General features: G+C 35.6%; 1 protein-coding gene across 2 annotated transcripts; it reads left to right on the top strand.

Annotated features, from left to right (window-relative positions):
- Positions 1 to 1,975: 1,975 nt before the first annotated feature.
- Positions 1,976 to 21,584, top strand: LOC149547753 (putative inactive purple acid phosphatase 29). 2 transcript variants are annotated; one of them, XM_089791816.1, is made up of 4 exons: positions 1,976 to 2,205; positions 2,287 to 2,434; positions 2,518 to 2,915; positions 20,972 to 21,584. In XM_089791816.1, the coding sequence occupies exons 1-4, from the start codon at positions 2,083 to 2,085 to the stop codon at positions 21,482 to 21,484; spliced, it is 1,182 nt and encodes a 393-aa protein (XP_089647942.1). In that variant the 5' UTR covers positions 1,976 to 2,082; the 3' UTR covers positions 21,485 to 21,584. The 2 variants fall into 2 exon arrangements, with proteins under 2 accessions (XP_089647942.1, XP_089647943.1); XM_089791817.1 differs by lacking the exon at positions 20,972 to 21,584 and adding an exon at positions 14,567 to 15,206.
- The last annotated feature ends 534 nt before the right edge of the window (positions 21,585 to 22,118 follow it).

The following is a 22,118-nucleotide window of genomic DNA, read 5'->3' as shown; positions in this document are numbered from 1 at the left end:
CGACTGCATTATTCTACTAAAGGAAACAAGCACAGTGGAAACAATCAATCGCATATGCAATGACTACAATTTCATCCCTAACACTACAATAAGCAACCTACTGAATAGCACAAGCAACTACCCAATTGGAACAATAGGTGCGTTGGTCTTTGCAACAAAAAAGCAAGGCAATCTCAACATTCTAGAAATAAAGGATGGTCAATCTGAGGAAGACAAAGCACAGGTAAGAATTAATGGCAATTATTTCTCAGACTGCACTTAGTCTAATCAGTAAAGCATTCAATATGCAAATAATCCACATAATCATTTAAACTCCGTATACGTATATTTTATGCAGCTAGAAATCCATCCAAATTTCCTTCAGCACTACACCGCAGCAGAAGAACATCTTGCTCAAAATGAAACACCAACATTGCTTTTTAGAAATATTGTAACAAGGACAGACAAAAAGCATACACTTCGTACAGGGCTCTCCACATTTATTTGCAAGCTAAATGACAAAATGACATTGGAAATGTTACAAGACATAATGCAAAAAAACAGAGAGGTAACATATAAGCAATATGAAAATCTAACAATTGTCTCTATTAAATGTGACCAACACTTACACACTGCACTTTGCAACAGGAACATGGAAAATTGAAAATTGCAAATCCATTCTCTAACCCATTTGCTGCATTTTGTCCACACTGCAACCACAAATTTGAAGGATATGGAATCCTTGATGAAGAAACTGCACACTGCATTAGATGCAAGAAAGATGTCAACTATCTGCACAAGTTACACTTGAAGACATTGCTTCTTACTGAAAATAAACAGCCAATCCAATGCTTCATTGACGACACATTAATTGAACAGTTAATCCCGCGACTCCACAGCATCAAGTATGACGAATATATGCAACAGAAATCCAATGTCATCTTCATGCTTAAAGAGCTTTGCATTGAAGACACTTTCACCTTGACCCAGGCCAATGCAATTATGCATGTCAACCGGAACCAGAAGACACAGGCAAGTCATAAAGTAAGTTAACAAATACATTTTAAGAAAATCACAAATAGGAATGAGTAGAGATATGTTTCATATGTCAACAACAACTATGTAACATTATTTTGTGGGTGAAATTGCAGGCTAAAGAAGAATGAATAAAGTGCAGCCAACAATATGAAAGGAATCTCTGCTACAGAATGCTTGCAAGCCTCATGAACTACAAGCCTCATGAACTACAATGTCAATGGTTACTCAAGTTTAACTCCTATGTAATTCTGTAAAACATAAACCCTGTAAAATAAATAATTTTTTTCTCGGGCTAGACTGGAGGTTTTCTTCTCTGTTCTTTCCTACCAGTGCCCATTTGAACGGAGATAAGCTATTGTAACTTTCTAGTTAAGTTAAACAAAATTAATGAAGGCCTTGGCCATTTACTGATAAATGTTATTTCTGAAAATAACTAATTTGATACAGTATAAAGTAGATGAAAAAATAACACAACTATCTTCTCAATCTAATGCTTTAATACAAACAGTGACAAATCAAATAGCCCATTCAAGAACTTGCAAAAGATTTTGTATTAAATGCTGTTCACAGTAACAACACTACCCAACACATCTTTAGCAAAAGGTCAAAGATGAAAATAACAAACAATAAAAATAAACATACAATTTACTTCACAAATACTACCAAAAACTCAAACAAAACATAGAGCTAAAATAGATAGCACTTCACAACTTTTAACAATGCAATAATGTAAAAAATTATGAAGCATTCTAACTCAAAATCTCCAATTTAAAGTTAATTTCCTCCCAACATAATCTAACTAAAAAATTGAAAAAAAATAATGCCTATTGAAGAATTCAACTAAACAAATACAAACATACCAAATATCTGGCCAATTGAAAAAGATATTTCATTTCAACACTATAAACTTCCAATCACAACACAACAAGGCAGGAACTAGACGCTTTGCTTCCTTGTTTTTAATACGTTCTCACGATTTCCATATGCATAAACCTGTATAAGTATCCATATTCCCTTCGCCTCGCCCCATATATGAGCACGAATGCGTCACGAGGCTGGTGAATAATGGCTGCTATATTTTTGCAGACCTTTTTCATTATTACTTGCCTTATTTGTTGGATGTTTTCATCGGCCGCGACACCATTGCCTCTCAGGTTTAAAAGAAATGGGAAGTTCAAAATATTACAGGTAATATCATTCTCATCCCCTGCGTTCCATGTTTAAAATAGTTTAAGAAATGAATTAAATGTTCCATGCTGGCATTCGCAGGTTGCAGATATGCATTATGCGGATGGCAAAAGTACCAAGTGTTTGAATGTGTTACCCTCTCAGTTCCCCACCTGTACTGATCTCAACACTACTGCTTTTGTCATGCGAATGATTCGAGCAGAGAAGCCAGATCTTGTTGTCTATACAGGTATCTAAATGAACTTCCAACTCACTGCTTTCTTTTTCATTGGTGGAAGATGTTATAATTTGTATTGGTGGTTTGATGGCTAGGAGATAACATCTATGGGTTGGATACAACAAATGGTGCGGTTTCTATCAAGGCAGCTTTTGAGGCAACAGTAGCAGCCAAAATTCCATGGGCTGCTGTTTTGGGGAATCATGATCAGGAATCAGCTACTTTAAATCGGGAAGGAGTGATGAGACATATCGTGTCAATGGATTACACTCTGTCCAAACTCAACCCTGATACCCATAAAAAAATTGATGGGTTTGGAAACTATAATTTGGAAGTAATGGGAGTGGCGGGTTCAGCTCTGCAGGGCAAAAGTGTTCTCAACCTGTATTTTGTAGACAGTGGAGACTACTCAACTGATCCTAATATAAGTGGCTATGGTTGGATTAAGCCTTCTCAACAAGCCTGGTTTAAAGAAATCTCTGCCAAATTACAGGTAATCTTCTACAAAAAAAGAAATGTTTACGTATTTACTGCTGTCTGAAATTTGGTGGCTCAGTTGCTTCTAATTCTTCTAGTTAAATTTCAATTTGGGACTGGCGGAAATACTGAAATTGCTTTAAAATGGTCTAGACGGAGCATTTTGCTTTCTGGCCTTATAATTGGGGACCAATACGTTTTTTAATGGCGGCAGCAAATTGGATTTATAATCTTTGATTTTATCCGGGCGGAAATTAGGCCCTCTTAGTTCTGTGACTAGTTATTGCTTTCAAAATAGATAAGAATACTTCAAATGGTTTCGAGTCTTAGAACTGCATAAGAGGAGTCCGCCAGAAGACAACAATATCCAAGGTTGAAGAAATTTCCGGAGTAGTTTACTCTGAACCAAAAGGCTATATATACTGTTGGGTATTTACAGCGTTGAAACATGCGCTTTCAATTTTTTGTCTCGAAAGACATTATTGCCAACTGGGGTGTTTTGTGTTTCAAAACTGGGGCTTTTAGTGTTAGCATTTCTTTCCTCCTAATTAGCCATTCCCGTACTTGAGCTCGGACAGCCACAAGAAGATGGTATTAGCTTTCACAGAAGGACAAGATCTTCATGGTCTAGCTGGTAGTTTTCGTTTATCAGAACATTCATATAGCCTCTTCACCCTTCTTCCATGGTTTGTTTGTCTGTTTTTATGAATCTTTGTCAGTTCTAGGCCCAATTTTTCTTCACAAGGGGGGAAATTGAACATATTCATTTACTATTCTATACTTATAGAGGTCCATCAAAAGGAATTTCTCTTTAATTTTCTAGAAAACTCTTACTAGATCGATAGATAACACATCTCCTTGTTTGGTGCACGTAAGCCACTTCTCTATAATGCAGGTCTGCAAAATGAGACAAACCTTATATTTCTGTAGGAAATGTGCTCTCGTATTTGCATTTTATCAAATAAAAGTTGTCTATTGCTTAGATTCAATGTTCTATGGGGATTCGTCTCATGAATCCAAATCCCCTCATTCCTGGGATTGGAGGGGATGTACCCTTGCTGTCTCATCACTGCTGTTCAGGACTGGGGGACATTTTCAGGATTTCCCTCTGGTTTGGAGATTCAAAGATGTCAATCCGAGATGTCTAAGAGACTCCAAGTAACATCCCTCATGTAGAAGAATAGAAAATTAGTAGTTTCAAAAAATTCAGAAAATTGTTTGATTTCTTTACTACAAATCTTAATCCTAATGATCAATGGTCTCCGCCCAATTTTTAAGCACTTACAAAAAACTTTAAAATAAGCATCTAACTTTTAATCCTCATGTCAAATCAGTCTCATCTTTTAGAATTAGCAAGGATTATATTGAAAAAAAACAAATGATAAAATTCAAAAAATTGACATTTGTCATGAAGGTATTTTTTGGCTTTGAAAACCTTATTTAGTAATTTGTGTTTGGTTGTGGGGACTCTACCTCTTGACCCCACCCTTGATCTTGATGGGGGTCAAGCCACAAACCCTCATGAAGAGTGCTGCTCCTCGACCTTTCTTGGGGCTCGAACTCCACGTCCTTGCAAGGGATGTTGTTCTTCGGCCATGCTAGAATTCCAAGCCTCCATGTGCTATTATTAATGGTCAATGTATTCAATGCATTTTTTTTCATATTCAGTAGTTTAAATTTTACTTTGCATGTCAAATTTACATTTGTAATGCTCTGGTTCTCTCGTGTTTATTGTTTGTTTTGCTTCTCTCCAACCACCACTTGAGGCTCCCATTCTTGGGTGGCCTTTCTTGTTTGGCTCTGGCAGTCCCTTAGACCCTCTTTGTGGTCTTTTTTTGGACATTAATAAATTTATCATATCTTATTTTTTATATATCTTTTTTATAACTAATGTTGCAAACACTATCCTCAAACTTAGATGCTTGATCCCCCATTCTATGATATTCTTGTTGATGTGTGTTTTGTGACTAGTCCAACATGCAGGATGAAACACTTACTATCCTAGAATAGAACACCAATATCAAATCCTCTTTTGAACAAGGGGGCTTAGATGCTAAACATGTATATGATTGTGTCATCAACTAAGATAACCTCAAGGTTCTTTCTAATCGTTGACTTACCTCAGTTGAAATGATGTGATATGTTGGATATCATGTGGGCGCTTATGCTATTCATTAAATGGATATGCTATCAACTTTGCAAATGCTAATGATTTAACAATGTAGGCTTCTCAACTACTTCTAACAAAACAAATTGCAAAAAGGTTAAGTGTTTAGGAAATCTAATCTAAATCTAACAATGTAAGAGATTATTGAACATGAGGTGCTTTGTCAAATCAAACTTCGCTGAGGGTGCTTGCTTCTAAGGATGCATGGTTGATTTTTATATTATTAGTACTCATTCAAATACTCAATGAAGGTGCGACCCAAATGAACATTTTCAGTTGAAATGAAATGCTTGCAATAAGGCCCAGACTAACCTTACACTGATACTTATAGTCAAGAAGTATTGAAAGGCATGAATACTGGTTTCACAGTGATTCACCAATAACAATATCTTCCATTCATCTATTTCTGCTTCTGTTCAATATAAGTAAAATCCTATTTTAAGTGAGGAAATTTAGAAACCATGCAATGCCCCTAAACTGCACAAACATTCACCTTGATAACAACAATGAAGGAGGAGCAATTTTGGTAGCATTATAGGAACATTCTCTCCAGATCTTCCTCCGACTCTACTCTAATCAATGAATTACAAATGAGAAGGCCTTACCTACTTATAGGGAGTTGATTTATCCAACAAGGCCTTAATGTGGCTACCAACTGCAACCATTAAATGCTTGTCCAATTACATAATATCAGTTAAGGACAAATCAGAAAATTACATTGCTTTTATAGACCACTGAGAAAATAGTTTAGGTGGAGAAATTAGGTGTACCCTTGGAATGATTTGATTGGATGATCTTGGACACGTGAAATTGGAATTTTCTGATTGGTTGAAGATGAGTGCGTGCCAATTCAGCATGCTTGTCTTGTAGACTCATCAGTTCCTTGAAGATGAAGAAATATCTCTTGATACTCAACGTTTTAAAGTCCTTGATTGATTGTAATGATCTGTATTTGAAAATTCTTTCATCTTTGTGGACTTTTTCCATCATTTTCATGTTGAAACCTTCTCATTGAAGTGGCTTCAACTTGCTTGTGCTTGAAATCTTGATTTGTTGTCCTTGGTCTTGTAAAAGTGATACGGGCATTTCTTGTAGTTGAATTCTTCAAACTGAACTTGGGTTTCCGAAAGAAATTTATGTTTGTGATAATTTCTTCTAACTATTTGTAGATGAAATATCCTAACTAGCAGTTCTTCAGAGAAATATAAAAATTTTCATGGAATTATCACAACCTAATTCAAACATACAAGTTATAGGAAAATTTGAACCTTATGATATCTTTGAGTTTCCCTTAATCCTAATTGAACTTTCTTACATTAAAATACTAGAAATGTTTAAATAGTATCTAATTCTGATCGCCAAATTTGGCGTTTAACAAAAAGCATACTAGATCACTATAATCTGTAGTTACAGGCAGCTGCATGTTTATTCATCTTTGCAGGCCATGATTACTTTATTAATTCTGTGTTTTACAAAATCAAAGGATGGCATATGGGTTCAGATCTGATGAGCCTTGTGTACGTGCAGATTGCTCCCAATTCCCCTGACTGCTTTCAGAACAGTTATATTCCATGGCTTACTGCTACTGTTTCTCGACTTTCCATGTCAATTTAATAATCATTAATCAATATTTTGTGCTAGGGTTGCACCCAGAACAGCTGCAAAAAAATCATAAACTTGGCATGCCTACTTTTCTCCCATCAAACTCCTTATATATTATCTTCTTTCTCAAAAAGCTGTAATCCCCTCACAAAATCCTTGATTTTAGGCGACTTGACTTGGGCATTAAGATTAACATTAATTATTTTGAAATATCCTTTCCTGAGCATATCACCTAGTAAAATCATTTGCAACTTAAAGTGGTCCAATCAATGACTAAAATATAGGAATATCAGTCATAATGAATTATAAGATATTTTGTAACTCAACTTTAGCTTTTAGGGCTAATGTTGATTAATTCCTTGGCTCCAAATTGGGGACATTATAGTAGACTTGTTCATTTTCTTTGCACATCTTCTCTTCTTAAATTCCATCTTGATCTTGTTCTTGGGTTTGCAACTTCATTTTTGACCTTGATCTCAAATCATGTTCTTGCTCCCACTCTTGATGAATGGTCTGCACCTTGTTGATACCTGAAATTGTCCATTTTGCTCTTGCTTGGAATCCTGGACTTGATCCTGCCATAGTCTTCCCTTGCTCTCAAGCATTACCATCCTCTATTTCAACTAGGACAACAAGACAATGCCATTTGTTGAAGGTCCACCGTTTTATTTTGCTTCTAGCTTGCCATTGAAACTTTATCTCACCCTTGCCAAATCAAAATGATTTCCAAACTTATGTTAAATTCTGAATCCTTGAGGTTCTGCAAGATTAATTAAGAGCTTTTCATGCTTAGAACCTTATTTGAAATGATTCTACAATGCAATTCTAAAGGTTCTAACTAAGTTCAGATTTTTCACTTGAACTCTGCTTTCTATTGGAAGAGCATTCAACTTTTCCATCTTAATTCATGTGTCCCTTATTGTAGATTCATCATGAAGCATATCTTACAAGCTGTGATAAGGGAAGTCTGAGTTTATAAGTTCAGATCTGTAAGTTCTCGAGCCCTTGTAAGGTTCTCTACACTTTCAGGCTAATAATTTTCACACAGATCTGTACTTTTGATCCCTCTCAATCTGATTTTCCTTGGCGCATCTACCACTTTCTTGGTTCAGATCTGCACCTGTTTCAATTATTTGACCCTAGCAAGGGGTCTTCTTTGCTTGGTCAAATTGTTTGGAATGGAGAGTTCAACCTGCAATTGGGAAGTGAAGGCAGCAGGTGAAGTTTCCAATGGGGGTCAAAATGTCTCAAGTTGGCTTGTGTTGCCGCCTGAGGGAGGTCAGAATTCCAAACTTCCTTGGGCTCAAGTCCAAAGGTGGGGGTTTGATCCTCTTCCGTATTCCACTTAAACAAGTCAATTTCAAGGCTTTCCCAAATTGATTTCCAACCAGATTCTCATCATTCCTTACAATTTCAATGCAAGATTGCATTTCACTTTTCTTGCTTTGAAATTCCAAATCCAATACTTAAATTTTCTTGCAAATGATTACTTTCACCCATAGCATCCTCATGTTGTGATTTTGTTTTCAATGTTGGGAAAGTTCGGGAGGTGGTTGGCTGTAGATCCCCAAGGAGGTTGGAATTCCATTCTCACTTGGGCTCTCCCAAGTTAGTGACCACTTTATTTTTTGCAGCTCTTGCTCTCTCATCCTGATGATGAATCACGTAGTGTGATTCGAAAAGTTGATGATAAAAAATTTTCAACGCAATCTAATCCAGAAGCAATACTAACAAATCTACTAAGTGCTCGTTACAGTTGCATATTCAATCTAAAATATAAAATCCTTCATTTCTAAATTCCATTTATTAGCAAATCAACTCATTTTTCCACAATGTTGCCATCAGCAAATTGGTTGAAATTTCTACTCCTTATTTCTTAATAGCCTTTTTGTTTCACTCTAAATCTTGCCTCATGTCTTCATCAAATTCCTCACGGATTGCATTGCAAGCGGGGGTGTTTGAATGAAGTGCCAAGAAGAGGGGTCAAGTAATGGCTAGGCTATGGAGCTTCAAGTAGGTCAGAATTCTGACCTGCCTTGGGCTCCTTGAGTCCAAAGTTGGTTGGAATTTGACCTGCCTTGGTCAAAATCTTCAATTTTTTCAGTCTCAAATGTCATGCCCAAAATATAAGGGCAAAAACGCGCACAAATATTTTTTTGACTAATATTTTAATAAGATAATATGGTCGACAAAGATTAAGATGTTTAACTAAAATGGAGTTAATTGTCCGAGGGGTTTAAGATTCAGATAACCATAGGTACTCTGAGACTAGATGCAAGTTCATCATCAATGATAAAAAGGTTACAACTCGGTTTGAACATTACGTAAAAAGGGTTATTCGGCTGAACTGAAAGTTTCTAGTAAATCAATTAATTAAGTCAAATGACTAATCCATTTAATCCAAAGTCCTACTCCATCAATTTGATTTAATGATTCAATAATTTATTACCTCCTAAGGAAGACACTAGATTATCACGACACTTATTCGATACGTTAAAAGTAAAACTATCATGCTAACTGAAAGACATCTGTCTCTTAATTGCATATCTTGTCTAGCATCAATTTAGTTATGATCTAAATACCACTAACCTTATAATGAATTGATTAACTAGTCCCTTTCATTAACTTGATAACTTGAACGTCATTACGATTTTAATCATTTAACATTAAGAGAATTTGATGCTTTAGAAGATGAATTCCAACTTGACTATTCCATGCGTGGTAACTATGTCTATAACTTTAATAAAAAATCTAACTAGCCTTTAATGTACATACCATAGAGATAAACATTATTATCGATTATACTATCTACATTTTAATTTTCAAATTTATTTCCTAGGTTCTCATAATGATCTAATTTATATTAATCTATTATTTACAATTAAAATTGTGACAAGAATTAATTCAAATAAATCTATAAGTTAAACTAAGCTTTATTCAAAACTATTATAATTTAAAGTCCAATATTAAAATGTCAATGTTACAATTAATCTAACTAATTCACAATAGTATCAAACTAGTTTATAACACATTAAACCTATTTTAATTAAAATATTCTAATTTCAAAATTTAAACTTTTAAAATTAGAACAAATATAATATTCTAATAACCAAAATTATTATTCTATGCTAACATCTACATAACTTATAATGTTATGTCACTTTCAAAAAAAACATAAATTAACTACTAATCTAATTATAGAATTAATGCCACTCTTGTTTAAAATAAAACATAAATCTATAACTAATGGAACAACTTTTCTATCCTAAATTCATACTATAAAAATTATACCTATGCTACAAAGTAATTACTAACCCCCCCCACCCCGCCCTTAGCTACCTACACCTAGTGGCCTTGGCATGCGTGGCCCCCTATGCCCCTAGCAGCGCGCTGCCCAAGGGTCTGCACACGCAGGCCTGTCCTTGCGTGAGGGAAACCCATGCATTAACCAAGCACATGGGGTGGGGGAAGTAGAATATAGGTAAGGTTTTTAAGTTTTTTAAAAAAAAACTATACTTTATAACATCTTCCCTTGCTCCCCACTTGCGACATGACCACTGTACTCCTCCAATGGAATGATAGAACAAGCAAGAGAATACCCCACTTGCGACATGACCACTGTACTCCTCCAATGGAATGATAGAACAAGCAAGAGAATGGGGAAAAATTAATTTTAGTGGGTAGAGTTTAGGTTTTATTTTGATTTAAAAATTAAACTGGACATAAAGTCCTAGGCCAGTGCCTTGCCTCCTAGCCTCTAGGGATTTAATGCAAAAGTTTTATGGTTGAGGAATGTCAACAAGACATGTATTTAATTATTTTAATTTCAAATGTAAATGATTTATATTCTTTTTAAAAGATTTAATATTGATTTTTAGTTGCAATTCAAGGAATAATTCAGAGAATATTCTCTGTGACTTAGGGGGGAATTAAAATTTTCCCCATACATTTTCTAGAGAGGTTTTTCACTCCTGGAGATGCACATTTTTATTTTGAAGCCAATTTTGACTAAGTGTTGGCATGTTTTTCTTTGCTATATACATATTTATACAAGGAGTGATTTTTAACCTAATGAAACATTGATTCCCCCTTTTAAGCATGCTAATACATGGATGTGAGAAAGGTTATAATTTCTTTTCTCTCCTATAATTTATGTTTTATAAATCATCACATAGCAAGGTATATGTTCCTTTATATTCAGAATTCAAGGTGGAGCCAAAATTCTTAATCAAATTTGATTTTGTCAACTATGAAACTTAACAAAGAGAGAGATAACTTTGTGATCACAATGTAAGATTTTTATTTCCTCTTAATACTTAAACATCAAATTTGAAACTTCAACATATCAATTTGCTTTTTTATTAACGTAATTGAAAACTTGAAAATTCATAATTCAAGACATTATCCAATGAGCTATTTTCTCACATACATATGCAAAATCTGAAATCACATAAGAGCAATACAAGGAGATTTTCATAATCTTTTTCTTTCTCTATTATTCATCATGGTTCAAGGCTCCATCGGGAAAGAATCAGTAAGAAAATCCGATGTCTTTGCCAATACATCAAAATTCAAATACATTTTACATAATATTACAATTCAAAAGAAATCTCTTCAAAATCCTTCACAAGTACTCTGTTCCAATACCTTCAAAACTTCAAAGAAACACAAGGAGAAGACAAGAGCTGACCCGGGTGAATAATCACAACATCAAGAACAATTCAAGCATGCACCCTAACCCGGTTTTGCAGAATAGGTCCAAACATAGAACCTGACTGGAGGTGGATTTTCCCAATGAGAGACATCAATCACCATACCAAAAAATAGCCCTTTCGGGGCTAAAACTTCAAGAATTTCCATTCTTTTACAAGGCCCTTTCGGGGCTATTTCCACAAGGATTTTCATTCCTTTCCATATTCAAGAATTCACAATATCAACCAAGGTATGTGATGACAAGTAGGGGCCCATACACCCTACTCTCTTTCCCTCCTCTCACCATGAGAGGAGACTCTACACCATTGAGGTCCAACTAAGGCCCTTCCCCCGTACATGGCCACTTCTTCCCTATCCAAGGGTGAGTAATGCCAAAACAATCCCTATGAAATCCCTTCAAAACAAAACATCAAAACAAGCATAAGAAGAACATCAAGAACAAGTTAAGATCCCTCCAAATTAATCCCAACACACAAGCAAGCAAAACAAAAAACAACACAACAACTTGTGCATGATTCAAGCATGAACAACATGGAAAAACAAAATCAAAGAGTGAAGAACTCCTACCTTCACAAAAGTTATGGTAAAATGAAAAGTTGAGAAGAGCTTTTCCCTTTTCTTCCTTCAATCTTCAAACTTTCTCTAAAACTAGAGATTGGGGGACAACCCCAAAACTACTCCAAAATGCCTCTAAGTATCATCCCTTAACTCAACTAGACTTCAAGTAACTTCAAGATGGAGTTTGAGTCCAACTCAAGTAGATGACAATCAATTTTCGCAATCAACCAAAAGTAGGGTTTTTGAGTGACCCTAAAAGTCAACCAAGGAGGCTAAGGGGGTGGAAAGTACTCCCCACCCATACCTTTACCCTAGGGCACTTAAATTTCATGTTTTTAGGCCTTAAAGACTTAATAGAACCCAACAAAAGCTAGGAGGGTTTTAAAACTATATAACAACCTTCAAAGAAAACAATGCAAAAATAACACAAATTAACAAGGGGTTTTAGTTTCGTCTTTCCATTGGGTTTCCCGGCTAAATTTCCTGCACACTCATTGCACACATCAGTAGGTTCAAGAAATCACATGCATTATGTAATTTACATATCAGAAAAATCATATAAATTAAAACATCCATTTTTTTTCTACCATTCAATTGTTTATCTCATTCTATTCATTAAAATTGGAAAAAAATTCAAAGTGTTAGTTCTGCATTCATTCACTACATCATCATACATGTTCATAAAGCATTAAATGACGAAATCAAATATCAGAAAGTAAAGCATCACACATCATAAATAGCATAATAATGTTAAGTGCATCAAATAATGTTCTAACATATCGAGTCATGAATATCAAAAATAATAATGTATCATCGATGCTAGGATGGGTCGGGGTGAGGCCTCACATCAAACTTGAAATTATACTTTTCTCTATGGTTTTGACTCCCAAATTGACAAAAGGCTGACATCTAAGGCTGGTTTAACCAAGCCTAAGGACTTGAAGACTCTGAAATTGCCACCATACTAAGGCTACCTAAGACAACCACTCCACTACCAAGTGAATAAGAGGGGGATCCTCATTTGCAATGGGGCGATGGTGTGAAAACCTCATACCAATTCCCCCATCCTTCCTGTAGAGGACTCCAGGAACTTAGCTTTTTAAACTTGTTTCCCGCCCTTTAGGAAACTCCATGGAACATAGCTTGCTTTTAGATGGCAAGGCAAATTGTAGTCAATCTTTTGAGTGTGGAATATTAAAATATTGTATTTTCTTATCATCTCCAAACCAAGCCATTGTTTATTGATTTCCTTATAAAATTCTCTAAAATCTCCAAATTGGCTTCAGCATTAGCCAGAAGACCAGCAAGCTAGTTTACTTCAGAAAAACAGTGTCAAAATGAAACAGATTTGAAGGAAGAGGCCAACCTTTGTGCCTCCTCTAGGTTGATGTTTATTTCCTGTCACCTTTGATTAGTAAATAAACACCTACAACAATGATGTTTAGGATCTCATGAGAGTGGGGTACTGCAAGATTTTCAATAAGTGCTACTACTTCGCTCAAATTGTTGGAGCACAAGCCTTTATTTGCTATGGGTACATACAAAATATCCTTCTCCGTTACTGGTTGGACAACCAATTGCAGCCTTGCCAAGATTCCCTCTTACTGCTCAATTAAAAATGATTTTCCAATAATTCACTTGGAGTTGTTCCTTCAATCAAAGGTTTTGCTTTAACCCTTAACAGGGAAAAGTATACATATTTTAGATCCAAGAATGATAAGCAAGTTATAGTAGCCACTACCTAATTTTTAAGGTGTAGGCATATCCAAATTGAAATTCAAAATTCGTTAATGTCTCTTAGTGATAAAATAAATAAATAATGGCATTAAGTTCACAGTTAATAGAACAGTTTGTTCTAGTACCAGACAAACTTTGACAACTACATGAAAAAAAATAGGACTCAATATATAAGTGCAGAAGAATTAACATACTAACGAATCATACAAACTCAAAGCATGTTTTACCCTGTCGCATAGTAAGAGAGCTATTTATTGGTATCCTAAGTAGGAAATTTTTGAAGTCATTAGCAGTACAAATTGCTCAGGTTTGTAGTGCTTGAGGAAAACAATGCTGGGTGCCAATGAAGAAGCACTTCCAAGAATGAAGAATCCCTTCTACTGATGTAGCTAGTAAGATCAAATATATATAGAATCCAGGGTTACTCTTTAGAAACTATAACATAGAATCAGAGTTCAAATTATCCTATAATGTTTAGCTTACTTCCACGCATCATTGCTTCCAATATCTACATATTTATATTAAAGAATCAAATTTCAAAATAACCTATGATATTCAGGTTAGTCCCAAATGTCCTTCAATTTATGGGGTCAACAATGACCGTGAACTATTATTGAGCATGCCTTTTACTACATGGTAAAGGATGAAAGTAATTTTAACAGTTGAGACAAAATGCCAACATTTCCATCTGCTTGGTGAGAGCTGTTTTGTTTTCCATTGCAATACCTAGTTATATAATATTATATCTATTATGAAAGAGAAATTAAGAAATTGACATAAATGCATTTTTCACTTCAATAAATTGTTCGAAATTTTGTTTTAGAAAGTTAGAAAGTACTAGTAGGAAATAGATAATGGATATTAATGATATTTCGAGTGCATAAATGCAGAAAGAGTATACAAGCACTCCACCAGCACAATCTGAACCTGCTCCAGGACTTGTATATTTTCACATTCCTCTTCCAGAAGTAAATGAACTGGGAAGTTCTAACATCACAGGCATAAAACAAGAGGCCATCAGCTGTCCTTTATATAATTCTGGATTTATGAAAACAATGGTGAAAACAGGGGATATTAAGGCTGCATTTACTGGTCATGATCATCTGAATGATTTCTGTGGGAAGGTAAAGGGAATTGAATTGTGTTATTCAGGTGGATTTGGTTACCATGCTTATGGGAAAGCAGGATGGGCAAGGAGAAGCAGAGTGGTCATTGCGTCTTTAGAGAAAGACAGAAATGGGGGCTGGAAAGGTGTCAAATCTTTAACTACTTGGAAGCGATTAGATAATAAACATCTCTCAAAAACCGATATTCAGACCTTGTGGACTAAGCGTATGGATGAGTAATATCTTGAGCATGCCAATGTTAAGAATCGGTGGAGTTATTTTAACTTATGTCAAGAAGTTTAGGTTATAGATATTATAGGCACTTGGAATGTGTGTTCATGTTCATTACTTACTGTTATGTAATTTAAATACCTGACTATTATCTTGAAGGACAATTTAAAGAAATATTGACTTTGAACCATAATTTTGCCATCTGTGTTATCCTACATAAATTTAATAAAAAACAATTGCAAATGTCCATTTCAAACTATCTTTTCATGGAGTTAAACTACTTGGATTAATAATGAGAAGCTACACTCCTTATTGCATTATACGCCTTTATCTGATATATCATTTTTTAGTGGACTCCTTATGAATCATTGAATTGCCTTGAAAGTTGAAGGATTTTTTTGTTGTCTTGAAGTTTTATCATTTTCTTTTCTCCTTTTTAGTTTGAATCAAAAAAATTTGGAGGTCTTTGTTCAATTACCTTCAGTCAAAAAATTAAAAACATTCTTCCAGTTTAAAACGATCAAAAGTTATTATGGTCCTCTCTTAAAATTTTAAATGTAAGCATGTTGAAATTGTAGTTGAAAATTTATTAATGTTTGTTAGTCATAAATATAACAAATGAACTTCTAAGTCTATGGGAACAGACTTGTGCATATAATTATATGAAATAAATAGAAGTTGAACATGCAATAGTTTAATATTGTAAAATAATAAAAATGTTGAAATATTTCACAAACATGTCTTACAAAACTAGAAAATAAGATGGAAATTAAAAAACAGAGAAAATACACAAGATATAACGTGGTTTACCAATTTAGCTACATCCATCAGAGCAGAGTCAATATTTTATTCAGTCATTCTAGCTAACAACTTACATGTACAGGGCGCTGGCCTCATATATACACAATATTCTTCAATAGAAGACAAAGAGCCAAAGATGGAAGATGAAATGAAGAGTTACAGAAGAAGAAATGAACAATTAGACTTCACATCCAACAATGTCCCACTTGAAGTTCAACTCACAATGGAGCCTCACATCTAAACAACCTCCTACATGAACTCTGCTTTTCCTCACCAATATCATGGTAATAAATTGCCGAAAGACAATCTTTATAGCTGGAATATCAATCACAGCTAGTTGCTAATCATATCTAACCACACAACATTAGTAGATTTATGCCAAAATATCTAATTGATACAACTGACCGAGTAAAAAACACTATCTTCCAACAGAACACACCAAAAAACCAATGATGTGCAAAAAACTAGAGACCATTATAGAGAAATCTAAAATGCATGAGCAATGTCAGCCAAAAGTTGACTTAATGTGTGGCAATAATTTGAGATGATATGATCTGCAAACCAACCTATTGCAAAATATCACATGGCATCTTCCAAGTCCTTGTGAGAAGACCACATATTGTTATTAAAAAACAATGAAGTACAACAACAATAGATGACCTTAAAAACCTCTTGAAGGGACACACATGAAAACCATAATTCATCATTCTACCATCACCACCAAGTTCCCAACTATGTCTAGTATAATCTCCTCTCCCTCCCCATAGGAGAGCATTTACAACACCCAAACACCACAGATGAAAGACCTTGTAAACAAGACGATCAAAATATAATTTTGTTTTTTCCAAAACTAGGAACCATTTCAACCATTTCCTAAACTCAAATGTACAAGGAGATAAATATGCTAGAGTAGACCAAGAGTGGAAAGTGAGAATGCTCCTCCAAGATACATCAAGTTGCAATGACTCTTTTCCAAGAACAATCTCCACCAGGTCCATTATGAATTTGTGTCCATCCATAGATGTAGGCTCAACTTTATGTTGATACCTTTAAATAGAAATTGTCTCAACAAATGTCCTCCAAACCCAAGAGAATTGTTGTCTCACTCAAGTCAAGCCTCTTAGTTTTAAGAGCACCTCCATGATCGATCTGTCAACATACTCAATATCAAGAGCACTAAATAGACCAATTGTCAAAACTCCCACTGCACGTTTGAACACAGCATGTCAACTTATCTGCAAAACTCGTGCTTCACAGAGTGAAACTTATCAAAATAATCTATAGGATGTCGACTCTCTAAAAACATCTTCAATCATTAAAGCTGCAATTTCTCAAGAATGAGCCAAATCAAACATCACCATATAAATATTGCAACTAATAGAACTGTTTCCAGAGAAATAATATAGGTTCAAAAAATCACCTCTCTGTTTCTGCCCATCATTAGAATTAGAAAAACGTCATATGGTTTTTATAGACCGTTTTACCTGAAATACATTAGCCCTCTGCAATTACGTCTACCTCAACCATCCGCATAACTTCAGCTGGATAAATTTTCTCCCTCGGGCACTTGCTTTTCTTTCTTTATATAAAACCACAACCATTGGCTTTTCTCCTGGTCCAACAACAACCAACAACCCTGTAAGGCCATAGTTTCATGATACTGTGCACTGCTGTGGGCGAAACTCTCCTAGCAATAAGCTGCTATGCATGGAAAACGGGGTTGGTCGGATTCATAGCAACTTGATTCTATTCAGCATCTTCAATGAGGCCCAAAAAATTCATAAATGCCATAGAGGAGGGAGGGGCTCGATTCCCTTGATCATTCACAATGATCACCACTCTTTCATGTTGCCACACACCCACACAAGAATACGCGATACTAAGATTGATAACAGAAGATCCCTCTCGTTATTTATATTGCCTCCTGGTGATCGATCCACACATTTCTGTGGTGACAAACACACTCTCCACCATATATCGCAATTATGTTAATGGAGGAGTCAAAATACTCTGCTGCGGATTCTCGAGCCTTCTCGTTTGCACAGAAAAGGGGAAGTTTTACTAGCTATCAAAAACCCTTAAACAATACCCACATGCAAGCTAGCATTCCTTCTCCGTCATGGCTGTAGTAATTTTCTTGTTTCACACAACAGAATCCCCTCTGAGGCTCATTACATGCTCCAGCTCTCTTTCGAAAGTTGTCACCGTTTCTAATCCACAACCTCTGACAAGAAAATTTATTGTCCCAATACCAGGAATGACCATCCCGCTTCTCATCCTTGGACATATGAACCACCGACAAATTCTTGAGAAGCAAAATACCAACCGACCTTCACTGCAAAAACTTTAGTGTGTTCCTTATCTGACTTCTGATCTTATCATAAAACCATTTGAGATCTTTGAAGAATTTTACGCATCCACCATTTCCTCGTACCATTTTGCTGCTTTGCTAATTCACTTCTATCCTTGGTGCTCTCTTCCGCCATTCTACCATTTTCCCAAACACTTGCCATGCAATGACAATTACCTTGCAGATTTGGTTTTCAAATATCTTAGAGTTTTCTTCCTCACATATCAATCCCATACCGAAAAGATTTAATGCCACACGATGCTATTGGTATTCGTGGTTGGTCATGCAGAAAAAGAAAAACCATCATGAACCGTCAAAGGGGATTCAATCATCTAAGCACTGCATATACCATGAACTTGTGCAGCTATTATGCAGAAAAAGAAAAATCATCATGAACCGTCAAAGGGGATTCAGTCATCTATGCACTGCATATACCATGGGCTTGTGCAGCTATTACACAGAATCAATAGCAATTGGGCAAAACCACCTTACTGACCATGCTAACTCCGTCTCCATCACACGGGGAGTTGGGTAAATTGTTTGCGGGGATGAAACGTTGGAACCAAACCCAACTCTTCTAAATGCTACAATGGTAGGTGTCAATAACCAAACCCAAATGGAAATGATATTGGCCAGCAGTTTCATCTTCTGCAGAACATTACCCTGCTGATTTCCTCTCCTCTGCAGTTTTCTTTTACAACAGTCTGGGGTCCATGGATGCCAGCTTCCTTAACAATAGATGTACAAGACTGTTTTTAGGAAAATTACAAGGTGAGCTGTCCTGATTTTTAATAGTGTATTTCACAATTTCAGTTCAGTTCTTAAATTTAAGTAAAATATTTTTAAAATTTTTATTTTTATTAAGATTTTTAAGTTTTGATAAAGAATGAAGCATATCATTTTTTTGACAAGTTACTGAATATTTTTTTTGGTGGGACTATTTACCTACTTTAATTAAGAGGCCTAAAAAAGTGGGGTTTCTATTTTGAAAGAAAAGATTTTAATTAATTCTAGAGTCCCCCAAAAATTCCTGAGAGACCTCTCGGACCTAAAAATTAGATCTGTAGCCCTCCTCATAGTATCCCTGCCTTATTATTTGTTGGAGTTCTTATGACCCCTTTTGCTCTCCAAGATCTTACATGCTCTGATATCAGTTATTAAAATTATAAGACAAATTTGAAAGTACAAAACAGAGAAAAGAGACACAAGGCTTAATGTGGTTCACCAATTTGACGATGTGAATTTTAATCTAAGTTGCCGGATTCGTCCCCTGCTGCCTAAATTTGGGTCCGGGTCCGCATGAGTCCAGATTCGCCCCCGGGTTTGCTGTGGGTCCGGGCAGGGTCCTTAGTTTTGACTATGGATTCGTCTAGGTCCTCGCTGAAGCAAACCCAGACGAACCCACAGTGAACCCAGGGCTAAAACAACATTAAAGCGTGTGTTTTTTTAATTGTTTTCTTATATAACTCTCAAAGGAACTTAATAAAAAACATTTCACTCATCTAATGCCTTATGTCAAAGAGGAGGACGATGATATAGCAGCATATGGGACTAGTGGAACTAGTTTGGGTTCCAATGATGAAGATCTAGAGATAGTTGCAGTTGGGGATGAAGCCATTGATCCCTCATTTTATGATGATCCATTTGACCCTTGAAGGGCATTTGATACTATGATTATTGATAAACTACTAAACACTTGTCACCTATCATCATGTTTCAGACTTTATTATTTGATGAACTAGTCTTTGTTTTGCAATTTAGTAATTCAATGTATTATTTGATGAACTAGTCTATGTTTTGCAATTTCATTTTGCAATTTAGTAATTCAATGTATAATTTTCTACAATCATGAAGATAGATTAATGAGCGAGTATTTAATGTTTTTAGATTCAGGTAAAAACAGGTTTTGAAGGGACCCCAAACCCTTTGGCATTTGGCATTGATCAATGATCAAGCAACAATTGTTCATATTGTGAAATGACTTTGTTTCACAACTATGCATGTTTCTCTTCTGTGTGTGTGTGTGTGTCTGTGTCTATATATATATATATATATACTCATGAACCCACCCACGAACCCAAATAGAGAAAATTTTTTTTTGCCCGAACCCACGAACCCTAACCCCGAACCCGAATCCGAATCAACAACTTAGGAATTTTTTATTCAGTCATTGCAGCTTAGAGCTTATATGCATAAAGCTTTGGTGACATGGCATATATATACAATAGTCTTCAATAAAAGACACAGAAAATAAAAAAATGAAATGAAAAGTCACCGAAGAAGAAATGAACAGTAGACTGCACATGCAACACAAAGATAATACAAGTATTTAATGACAATATGGATAAATGAGTAATACCTCAGGATTCTTGATATTAATAAAAAAGATTAATAAACATTTCAAGCTGAAGGATCCTTCCTCGTGAGGAAACAAATAACAGCAGACCACTTGCAGGTGTAATAAAATTAATTATTAATTTTTTGCAACATATCAGAATTTTAAATATATGAACATCATAGACTATCATTTGGCTTTGTCTTATGCTAAATCTTCGGTGAATGAAAGTCTTTTCAACAATTAAAGGCAACATTTTCAGCTTTTGTTGGGAGTCATTTTCCTTTTACATTGCAATACTACTTACATCATTTATGTTTCCTCTGTACATTGCAATGGCTGCCACGAAAGAGAAACTGAGCAATTAACATGTGTTTATCTATTATAATAAATTGTTGGAAGTTTGATTGAGAAACTACTGGTCGCAGACCAAATAAGGGCTATTAATGATCTTCCTATTGAATAAGTGCAGGAAAGTTATACAAATACACCACCAGCACAATCTGAAGCTGCTCCAGGACTGGCATATTTTCACATACCTCTTCCAGAAGTAAATGAACTGGACAGTTCTAACATCACAGGCATAAAACAGGAGGCCATCTGTTGTCCATCATACAATTCTGGGTTTTTGAAAGCAATGGTGGAAGCAGGAGATGTGAAGGCTGCATTCACAGGCCATGACCATCTAAATGATTTCTGTGGGAAGGTAAATGGAATTGAATTGTGTTATTCAGGTGGATTTGGATACCATGGTTATGGGAAAGCAGGATGGGAAAGGAGAAGCAGAGTGATAGTTGCATCTTTAGAGAAAGACATAAATGTAGGCTGGAAAGGTGTCAAATCTATAACTACTTGGAAGCGATTAGATGATAAAGTTCTTTCCAAAATTGATGTTCAGACCTTGTGGACTAAGCGCATTGACAAGGAATCTCCTTCTAACATAGAAAATTTAAGAGTTGATGGAGCCATCTTTAATGTATTCTGAAATTTAGGATAAATGTATATTATTCCACTTGAAGGGTATGTTCATGGTCATACCTTACTTTTAAGGATAATTTATAGAAATATACAATACCTTTTAACCATGATTTTGTCATCTATGTTATCCAAGGCCCCAATGCAAGTCAAATTACGAGGCCCAAGCTAATATTTTTTCCCATCAAATATACTTTCAGTTGATAAGTAGGAGATAATTTCCACAGCTAGTCAAATTGTGATATGAATATCAGGATTTAACTGTGTGATTTTGAGTCAAACTCGATGACTCATGTTTCATGAGTAGTGATTCAACATGAATCCATCTCTCATGAGAATAAATGGAACACTTAGCACTCATTGGATCTAGGTGATGCTCACAAGGGTGAAGCACCGGGACTTCCCGGGAGGTCACCCATCCCAGTACTACTCCAGCCCGAGCGCGCTTAACTACAGAGTTTCCTCCATAGTTAAACCCAAAGCTTGCAACCCCATTTAAAGAGAGTACTTAGCACTCATTGGATCTAGGTGATGCTCACAAGGGTGAAGCACTGGGACTTCCCGGGAGGTCACCCATCCTAGTACTACTCTAGCCTGAGCGCGCTTAACTACAGAGTTTCCTCCATAGTCAAACTCAAAGCTTG

The sequence above is a fragment of the Cupressus sempervirens genome, chromosome 7, assembly GCF_028749045.1.
Source record: "Cupressus sempervirens isolate cs-2001-9-10 chromosome 7, ASM2874904v1, whole genome shotgun sequence".
NCBI lineage: Eukaryota > Viridiplantae > Streptophyta > Pinopsida > Cupressales > Cupressaceae > Cupressus > Cupressus sempervirens.
The sequence above is the reverse complement of the archived record's forward strand: the minus strand, read 5'-3'. Positions and strand labels throughout refer to the sequence as shown.

Bases quoted from the DNA above. Each gene is read 5' to 3' on its own strand.
- LOC149547753 (XM_089791816.1), top strand. From the start codon at position 2,083: ATGGCTGCTATATTTTTGCAGACCTTTTTCATTATTACTTGCCTTATT. The intron at 2,206-2,286 runs GTAATATCATTC...TGGCATTCGCAG, and splicing joins GGAAGTTCAAAATATTACAG to GTTGCAGATATGCATTATGC. The intron at 2,916-20,971 runs GTAATCTTCTAC...GAATAAGTGCAG, and splicing joins AAATCTCTGCCAAATTACAG to GAAAGTTATACAAATACACC.